Source organism: Eleginops maclovinus, chromosome 22 (assembly GCF_036324505.1).
Source record: "Eleginops maclovinus isolate JMC-PN-2008 ecotype Puerto Natales chromosome 22, JC_Emac_rtc_rv5, whole genome shotgun sequence".
In the NCBI taxonomy this organism is placed as follows: Eukaryota; Metazoa; Chordata; class Actinopteri; order Perciformes; family Eleginopidae; genus Eleginops; species Eleginops maclovinus.
In genome coordinates, this window is record NC_086370.1 from 14,368,363 (window position 1) to 14,378,589 (window position 10,227).

The window sequence follows — 10,227 nt, forward strand, 5'->3', positions numbered from 1 at the left end:
GTTGGTTTATTAGCTGCAAGCGGGAGGGAAACATGTTGAGAGGATTTCTAGCAGTGTAGCTCTGCGTCTGGATGGGTAATTAGGGCTGTCTGTGGTTTTAGACGGCTGGAATAGTCCTTAAAATGAGAAAAGACGCAGAAACTCTAGGAAACACTCGGTAAGAACACCCATGTATTTGCACTCAAATGATTAGTAGCAATCGCGTTAGCAAGTTAGCTAAACAGAGCACTTCCTGAAACGACGTGCTAATATCACTTTGTTTTTATTTTGTTAGTCAGGCACTGTCAGTCAGACCTTTATATATACTCTTAACGTATTTAGCTACTGTGTTAAAGGCGAGACAAATATTCTTTAAATACTCACCTATAACTAATAACAATACCTTGTTGTTAACACAACGTAAACACGTTCATCATGTCAGTTAACGTTTCCTTGCTAACGTTACCATTCTCTTTATAGTTGCTACCATGGGCACGACCGATAGTTCGCCCTGGGTTTCAAAGTAAACATTTGTTTGTAGTTGTATTCATCAATAATATAATGTAAAAGCGCAAATTCTGCAAAATGTCTGCTGTCAGTCACGTAGCTCACTGTGATTGGCAGAAACGGACAACAGGTGTCTTTGTGTTGGCTGGCATAGGACAACTCATGCAAAGTGTGTCGTTTGTGCTGCGCTTAGGATCGTTACTATTTTCTTCCAAAACTGCCAAGTTGCACTATTGTCGTCATGGAGATAAAAATTTGATTTAAGAAATATGAGCAGTTTCCCCGTTTCTGAATTTTTTTGGGAGAGCTCGCTTTACACAATACTACCTCCTAGGAATAACAGTTGGTCAAACTGTCGCGTCCATCCCTGCCAACAGTCGCTGTCTCTTGTCAAAACTGTGTATTTAGTGAATTTTTCACCCTTGCCTTAAAGCTATTATTTTTATGGTTGCACTTTTACCTTCTGTGATGTATGATGTCTCGTAGACAAGCAGCGATGAGATTAACATAGCTAAAGTTGTTGTTTTGAATTGGGTAGACTAAGGAATAATAACAAATGCAGTCTAACAAAGCATCCCTGGTATACATCCTATGAACACATTTCTTAACAGGTTAGTTATGGATATGATACGATGTTATATACTTGTTAAAATCATGTTGTTTTTATTTGCATCTTGCTTGTCTGTAGATTTGGTTGAGTCAAATCTATTTGGGTGTGCCAATGTGGAAAATGTTGACATGAAAAACGTTAATGCAGCTCTAAGACAGATTCTCATACGTTGCTTTAAGAAGGTCCAAGAGGCTAAAAGTTTGGTTCATAGTTGTGAATCGTTCCCAATGAGCAGTCTGTACTGAACATCTTGTTCCATTCAATTTAATATACTAAATTAAACACCCTAACTTAGTAGGACCAAACGGTCGACAGAAAAAATGTCAGCGCAAGCTCACTGTCATCTAACTCCCTGGCATGCAAGAGGTTACCTGAATACAAAATCACACCAATATGACCAGAAGTGCTAAAAAAAACAATAATATATAGTAAACAAATAATAAACTCAGGCCAAACATCATTTTGGCTCCTACGGGGAGTTTGCGTGGGAACTGAAGGTTTGCCATTAAGGCCCAATCAGACAAAAATATAGTGTTGATTAGTGTTGTTGGCCCTCCCGAAGTGTCCTTGCGCTAGACACAGCACCCTGAATTGATCCTGTGTGCGGGAAGGCACAAGGCAGCCCCTTCGCTCTCTCTATTAGAGCCTCTCTTTAGGTCCTGTTTGTGCATTTGTGTATTTTGGGCCTATGTGTGTAATTGTAAATAAGAGTAAAGAACTGAGTTCCCCTGTGGTTTTAATAATGTGATTTAGTAATAATAATAAAAGTAACTGGACAACCTGTTCAGACTTGAGTATTCAGTGGCACACAAAATTTAAGGAGAGGAAACACCATAATGCAAAATTGTTTCTTGTGTTTCAGTAAAGGACCTCGGATTACAGCAATACCGCTGGCCCCATTTTGCACCTTTTCTCTATGCGACTCCAATGAAGCCCTCTCATTATCTTAACAGATTTTATCCCCCTCCTCCCAGTAGAATGTTGCCTTTTCCAAGTCCTGAACGGCCCAACAGGAACATTCCGTGTCCACCATGGCCGCCTTATCCACCTCCGGGACCAATATTTTCACCAGGGTTTGTTCCAAGAACCCCACCTGGAATGGGTCCTTCAGGAAATAGGTTCCAATTCATTCCAATTGACAGTCCAGCTCCTCATCCTCACCAAAACTATTCACCGCCAGGGTTTTTCTTACCTGGATATGCGCCAATCATCTCACCCAACAGGTATACTCCAGCTCCCAGGCCTCCCAGTGTCTTTCCCCCTGCATCTCCTCAATTCATGACGGATTTTAACTACCCACCACCTTCCAACATCAGAAGAGATGAAACGACTGAATCCAGGATCAATTCGCCATGCTCAGGAAGTCAAAATGCAACGCCACAAAGCCAAGAATCAAACAAGGTAGTGTGTTTCAGTTTTTAATATGGTCATAAATTAAACCAAAGCTATGTATGTATTCTACTTCAAAAAACCCTTCTTGAAGAGACACCTTCTTCTTTTTTTAGGACCAACAACATCAAAGAACACCTTCAAGGGGAAACTTAATAACAGGTAAGATTATCACAGTAAGTCTGCTAACTTCATAAGGCTGTGTGCTTTAGTCTTGTGATAAAGATGCAGGCCACTATAAATGTACACTAGTCTAGCAAGTCTCCAAAAATTGCGGTGCAATGTGTAATAATTCAATACATACTCAGATGACTGAGTTTCTACTTTCCATTCCTTCTTTCCTTATCATATATATTAACAGGAACTACTTACTAACTAGATTCAGTCACTTGTGCTCTTACCGGTAAATACCTGGAAACCTAAACAGGAGAAGCTATCATTTGTATTTTGTAACAGATTGCAATACATGGGTAATTATCAGAAATCCTGTGCATGGTAGCATAGAGTAATTCAGCTTTAAACCATGACATGAGTAAACAGCAACATTTTTTTTAAACAAAGGTATGTGATAGATTTCTTTCTGCTTCTACTAGTGGACTTGAATTCCTCCTCTCAGAAGAGGTGCAGGGAGTCTGAGGACCGTGACAACGGCGCTAAGAAACTGTGCCATCTGGCTATAAACTCTGTCAAAGCACAGACACCAACACCCACTCCTAGCAACTCGGCCAGCACTTCCCTGCTGTCTCAGCCGTCAGCGAGGCACTCGTCAGTCCTGGAACTATCTCCCAAAACCACAGGAAGCCATCCGGGTGCAGAACCAGCATTGAAACCCACCCAGTCCTCCTGCGCATCCCTGTCACCCAAACGTTGTATACCAAGACGACCACAAATGGGGGCCAAGCAAGCCTATTTCAAATCCATCCCAAAGCACGCTTTAACAATAAAGTTAAGATCACTGTCAGCAGAAGAAAGACAGATGAAAAGGAGCGAGGAAAATGACAAACAGAATATATCGAGCCCTTTGTTATCCTCTGAGGTTCCCCAGGAGGACACTGTTGGCTCTTCCCATGTTCAGTTAGGCAGTCACCACTCTGCTGATACTCACCGTAGTTCCTCAGTCTTACCGGTCAAGCCCCTGAGCAAATGTGATGACGTGGAGAAGAGCGGAAAGTCTGAGTGTAACACTTCCAAACCAGCGTCAAAAACAGATTCAGGCTCTCTTAGCACAGTAGAACGGAACAACCGCCTGCAAAGACCTGTTGCACACCCTTCTGATATAGGTACGCTTTTCACTCCTGATCCCTCGATCCATGGAAAGACTTCAAAACCAAAGATGGATGGGATCAAATCCACCACCTCGGAGAAAAGCTCTTCATCCAGCACTGTGACCAGCTCCACTACTCCTCTTACTGGATCCTCGTCTTGCAAAGTGGGTCCACCTCAGGCAGTTGACCCCAAAGTCTCCTACTTGTCCTTGTCACATAACTCAAACATAACCATGCCAACTGTAACGTTAGAGCGGGTAAACCTCGAAAGCCTGAAATCTATTTTTTATAGAGCCAGTGAACCTAAAGACGGCTCCATCACTTCTTCAGGCTGGGAGCTTAAGGATCAGAGTTTAAAATCTGATGAGAAACATAAAAATATCACCCCCCCCAACGTGAGACCAAGCACTTCAGAGACTTGCACCACAACTTCTACACCTCATCCACTCCCAGAGAGGCGGCCGAGTGAAGGACATAGAAAGTTGATGAATAAAGAGGATCCCATAGACGGCGAGCTGGACAACAGCAGTGAGGATGAGCATCTTCTTTCGCTTCAGGAGATAATGGCGCCGGTTTCCATGCCTCCTGATACACCATCGAAGGGAGCCTTCTCAGAGCCTAGTACACCTAAGCATAACAGCTGCAAGTCAACAAATGTAAGCTATATGCCTCGTCTATATTGTAGATGCCTTTTATGCTCGTATGAACATCCAGTGGCTGGGCTCAAGGACCACCAACATCTGTAAATGCTGTTTGTTGTTTCCCACAGCAACCATTAGCAGCGGGCACGTTGTCAGCCATCTACAAGAACAGCCTTGACCAGATGCTGGAAGAAATAAGCATCAATCAAAGGTAGAATATGAAGAAAACGTCACATTCTAATTATAGCTATAGTAATTTCACATGAGAGAAATGAACACTCCCATATTTATTTTCTCCATCAGAGGAAAACAAAGCAGGACACAAGTTCTTATAGAATGTAAAGAGGACCTATTGGAAGTAGCCGAATATGAGGAGGCCGAGGAGAATCGTGACGTGGCCATCTCCACTGAGCAACAGTAAAGCACATTCACACATCAAAGGTCTTCACTGGGATACAGTCCTTGTGCAGCTAATCATTTTAATCTGTGTTTTTATATAACTTGTCCCCTAGGAAATTCCTGCAACGCTACTCTCTGATGTCCACGGTTTTTAGGGAAGTACCTCCGGGGAAAACCATCTTCAATCTGGAGAAGTTTGGCCGGATCTTCAACCAGGAGGATCTGCAGCTTAGGCGATGCATGGTCAATCCTCAGGGGACGGCACAGAAAACACTTCTCTGGTGAGTTGTGATTATTATAACATGTTACGTCGTTCTACGTGTCGAAACAAGCAGCCGGCACACACTCTGAATTAATTTTAAATGTTAATGAATATAACAAAACAATAAATGTTACACGGCAAACTGAAACACTGACAAATGTGTGTTTATGCCCTCATCATGGAATGAAATACTTAGAGATCAGAATTATTATATATTTTAGGTTTATACGGGTTGATACAAGGCTTGGCTGCTGCTCTCCGATGGCGTGGTCCTTGTGAGGCTACTCGCTCAGAAAGGTCACACACTTTGGATTTCCTGCCTGACCAAATGAACTGGATGACCAGGCACAGCTCGGAATGCAGTGAGGGGTTTTCCAGCTGACGCGTCATAGCACATGCAGCGCGCAGATGGACTTTTTATTCCTTCAACTAATGGACCAATGAAAGCGATAAGGCGATTAAGAGTTTTTTCGCCGACAAACATTTAGTTGACTATTTGGGGGCAGCCCTAGTGCATTCACACATGAAGGTTTAAGAGCAACATGTGTCAATGACTAAATAAATTGCCATGAAATTTGATAATAGAGGTAATAATTGCACTCTCCTAAAGCCTCCGTGTTGCATAACCCTAAGATCAATAAGTAGACTTGTGATGACACATGACATCTCATAATCTACTCAGATAATATCAAATAAGTACCCTAAAAGGGTTTTAACCCTGTAGATCAAAACGACGAGTACTTTAGGCCAGCCTCAGGACAAACTACATTTAGCCAAACCAGTGGGAAGGTAAATCCTCCCCCCCTTCTTTGTTGGATGTAGAGAAGCGAAGTTCTAGGCTTAGATTGCTTCTATATTAATTCCTCCCTTTCTCTCTCCACGTATATTCCCTAGGTCCAGCCCTGTTCAACTGAGACTGCACTTGAACATTGAATTGTTCCAGGAAGCTTACGATGGTTGCTCACCCTGTCCAACTCAGGTTTCCAGTTTCCTGTTCAAGGTGGGCACCCCCTACACACAATAGTATGTCAATAGAGATTTCTGTCCAAATGTCTGAACTTTTTTTTTGTATCTATCAGATGATGTCCGTCCATAGGGAGAGGATAGTATCTGAAAAGATACTAAAGACCCTATGTGACCTTGCCCAGACTACTGCTTATCAGATAGGTTAGTGCTCCCCCCCCCCGTAAGGCTGATGGTATTTGCTCACTATTGCAAAGACATGTTGACATGTTTTTTTTCTGTGTGCTCCCTCAGTGAAAAATGGAAACCAGCAGTTTGAAGTGTGGGTGCCCAGTTTGGCTGATCTGGTGCTGGTCCTGATGAATATGGGGGTTGAGTTTGTTTCTCTCTTCCCTTTCGAGCATCTACAGCCTCCATTCACAGAGGGAGATTTGCGGTAAGTAGCGTTCCGAATGAATGCACAAATAAACAGGAAATGAAAGTTTTTTTTAAATTTAGTGCGCTTTCATTTCTGTGTAGGGAGGACATCCGGATCCAAAGTGAGAGTCCCTCCAGTAACGAGGTACAGAGCAACTTCCCTGAACACAACTGCAACAACATCTTGAAGGTGAGGCACAGAAGATGTCTGATAGGAACGATTTGATGTTGTCTGTGATAAAACAAGTTTGGCAGAGAAAGCACAACCTGTACATTTAGATCATTCTCTGCTCTGTTTCTCCCATGCTCTGCAGTACCTGTCTTACTGTATGGGTCTGTGTCTGCGGGCATACAGCGACGATGAGCTGCTGTTGCTGCTGATTATGATGGGGAGGGTGGGCCTGGACCCTCGGCTCGTCCTCGAGTCCAGTGTGGAACTTTGCGCTCTACAGTTCCATATTGTAAACAACATCAAGGACTGGGACACCATGGTCAGTACATGCATTTCCTAAAAAAAGAAGTGTTTCATATACTTCTTGAATGTTTCATGAATACACAAAAAGTTTTGATAAGGATAAATTGGTTTATTTTACAATTTATTTATCTAAAATGTTTTTTAGCTGCCCAAAATCTGTGTGGCCCTCACTGATGTGACAGACGACCACCATAACATGTGCTACTTGGTTAAACTGCTGCCGGACAACGCACGTGGAAAGTGAGTCTATATATTTTTTAGCATTCTCATCATTGCTTATTTTTCCCCAACACAATGAGTATTTTTTTCTTCTCTTGGATTTGATTGTAGTGCAGAATTATTGCATTGCACATGTAAACGTTTTCATTTTGTTTATGTAGGCAACTGCGTCGACATCTGAGCGTGTGCATGATATCTAAACTGCTGAACGGAAGTTGCACCTACAGACCAAAGGGAAAGGAGTTTCAGGTAATCTGTTCCAAAACCCATACACTGTCCCTTGAATTCCAGCAGGAAAAATATGAATCCAGATGACTCTTTAGTGTTTCAAACATCTCCAGTAACCTTTAGTTCTCTCCTCCATGTTCTCTGTCATACTTAGCTCTCTGAACTGAGGAACTACCTGCCCCAAATGCAACCCTCCAACCTTCTCCAAGGCCTGCTGAACTCCTCCAGCAGGAGCCAAAAGGATCAAGAAGATGAAGACGTGACAAACCTAGATCACCAGGTGTGCACATATTTTAAACCTAAACATTCAGTTTGGATTTCTCTTGTCTTGTTTTTCATGTCTTTTATAATGGGCCACATTTTTTGTGATTTAAAGTTCCTTTCCATTATCCTGTGTCTCAGGCCTACTACATCTGCTATAGTCTGCTGACCTTGGCAGATGAAGCCTCCAATATTCAGTTCTTCCTAGCTCCTCAAAAGGTATGACTTCAGTTATGTATCATTGTTTTCTAGGGCCACTAGTTATAAATCATATATGATTTATCATTAGGTTTTACATTTATGTACATGGTCTGTTAATGTAGCACTTTTTTTTCTTTTTTCTGGCTCTTAGAAACAGCTACTGTTTCTGTGCTCTGAGTTGGAAACGCATGTCAAGTGTGACATCAGAGAGAACGAGAAGTGTCTTTACCGGAGCAAGGCGAGTTTGCTTTTTGCATTTGTGATTATTATTATTGTATTGTTCTTCAAAACATTCAAAAGGTTTTGCAGCCTGGACAGAGGTTTGCACGGCAGGTTTGCATACTTCTGTACTGTAAAGAGGGCAGGAGCTGGAAGTATATTTTACAACACATTTTGCATTGTAATTGCTGAGCAAAGGTCCATAAAGACCCTTTGCTTTTAGGGATCTTCAAATGAATGTTTGTGGCAGAAGTTGATCTAGGTGAATTGTCCACCTGCCTCAGTTTAACTTGTTTAACTAGTTTCTCAAAGCTAGACAAGTCAAAGTTTAAACACCTTTCTCACAATAGTCAGTCTGTCACTGACAAATTCAGCTTTATCACAAAAACGTATCTGTCAGTCAACAGCCACTTGTTAGAAGCAAGACCATGAAGAGAGACTATTTTATTTTTGTCATCAAAAAAGATGTTTGATCCAGACTTAACTCTTCTAATATTACTACAATGAATCCTTCCTAATAACCACATAGGCACATGTTTGCCCTCTCTGTAGAAACACTTTCATTTTTTGGATAGCTCTGAAGTTATTATTTTGCTCACAGAAAGGAACATTCATGGAACTGTGTTTAAGGAAACGGTAAACTATAATTGTTGACTTGATTTCAAGGTGCAGTAACCCGATCATTATAATGTATTCTCCTCTGCCTCCAGGTAAAGGACCTGGTGGCCAGGATCTACACCAGGTGGCAGTTGCTCCTTCAGAGGACCAGGCCTCTCCATGTACAGTAGTCTTTTACAGACTTATTTAAATGTTTTCCTCTTTAAAAGCAACACTCGAAAGTCCTGTGAAATAAGATCAGTTTAAGAGTCAAACCATTGTATAGTTCTGCTTTACAAATGTGTATTTTCTTCCCGTAGGGTAAATTGTATGACTATTGGCAGCCTGTGGATACAGTGATGAGGACCCAAAAAGAGCAGGAGACGGACGTCAGTGATAATGAAGAGCCTGTGATGGAGAAGGATGAAGAGGAGTAGGACAACGATGACACTGAAGAGGTTGTAATTTTATCTCGGGACGAGGAGAAGGAAGAGTGACACAAACCTGAAGGTGGTCGTCATAGATTCACAAGAAATCTAGGAAGACAAAGGAGGAAGTGACCCTAAGTTGAACTAAGACATGTCTGAGATGAAAACCTGGAACGTTCTGAGGTGGAGACTGATTCTGGTTAAGACCACTTCCTCGACCATTATTGATTTTGTACCTACAGAAATTGAAAATAAAACTGCAGTAGGCATTTTTCACAGCAGACATGTCAGAATAGGAGAAAATAAGAAAAATAACAATATCTCTATTCAAATGTCCCAGTAAGTCATAATGGTGTTACTGAAACTGAGGAAGCTAAATGGAATTCAGCCATTATTTATTTTAATATTTACACCTTTCCTTCATAACTGACATGTTGAAATGTCTTCTGTGAAAATGGCTGATTACTGGTTTTGTGTTTATTTTACCGTTGTGAGCATTTTGTAAAAATATTGTTTTAACTATGGAAAAATATCTTTTTTATGTCTGTTGCCAAAAAAGAAAATAAACAGTTTACATGTTTGAAAATGATTTGTTGTCTTTGTTCTTCCATACATGATCAATATTAGTATATTCCTGATCTTACTATTTTACAGAACTAAACTACTTATGCGTGAAGTTAATTTACTTGTAATAAGTGTTATGTTTCATAGCATCACATAAAAACTTGATAAGCACTTAAAAGTTTAGTCTGTTGAAGAATGTAAAATAAAAGCCTTGTGAATTTCTTATAACTTTTGAGAACCCATTATGCCATTTCCAAACCTTTAGACTTTTGGTTGCTTTATTTAGGTTAATAAATACGTTGTTGGCACTTCAATATGAATTTATTCAAATTAAAAGTCCAATAGATACCATTCAGCCACTAAATGGTGCACTCCCTTCACCCTTCCATTGCTTTCACTACAAAACACTGAGGTTTCCTGTAGGATACCCAACTTGGATAATTCATTTTTAATGTATACCTAATCAGCTAACTACCAAACCTTAGCTTACTGGTCAAGGAGAATGGGGCTGACCATGGATGTATAATATGAACCCAAACACAAGATTAAGTAGCCTCTCTTTGCTGTAAGAACATGCTTGTTTAAATGTAAAGTGCCTGCACG

General features: G+C 41.0%; 1 protein-coding gene across 3 annotated transcripts; it reads left to right on the plus strand.

Annotated features, from left to right (window-relative positions):
* slf2 (SMC5-SMC6 complex localization factor 2) lies at positions 1-9,646 on the plus strand. Of its 3 annotated transcripts, none has more exons than XM_063874987.1 (19): positions 1-157; positions 1,959-2,497; positions 2,602-2,647; positions 3,079-4,406; positions 4,520-4,602; positions 4,695-4,808; positions 4,904-5,071; positions 5,947-6,052; positions 6,132-6,219; positions 6,310-6,451; positions 6,535-6,622; positions 6,747-6,923; positions 7,053-7,147; positions 7,288-7,375; positions 7,509-7,634; positions 7,757-7,834; positions 7,968-8,054; positions 8,746-8,814; positions 8,953-9,646. In XM_063874987.1, the coding sequence occupies exons 2-19, from the start codon at positions 2,024-2,026 to the stop codon at positions 9,067-9,069; spliced, it is 3,474 nt and encodes a 1,157-aa protein (XP_063731057.1). In that variant the 5' UTR covers positions 1-157; positions 1,959-2,023; the 3' UTR covers positions 9,070-9,646. The 3 variants fall into 3 exon arrangements, with proteins under 3 accessions (XP_063731057.1, XP_063731058.1, XP_063731056.1); XM_063874988.1 differs by having other exon boundaries at positions 13-157; positions 2,074-2,497; XM_063874986.1 differs by having other exon boundaries at positions 17-157; positions 2,050-2,497.
* The last annotated feature ends 581 nt before the right edge of the window (positions 9,647-10,227 follow it).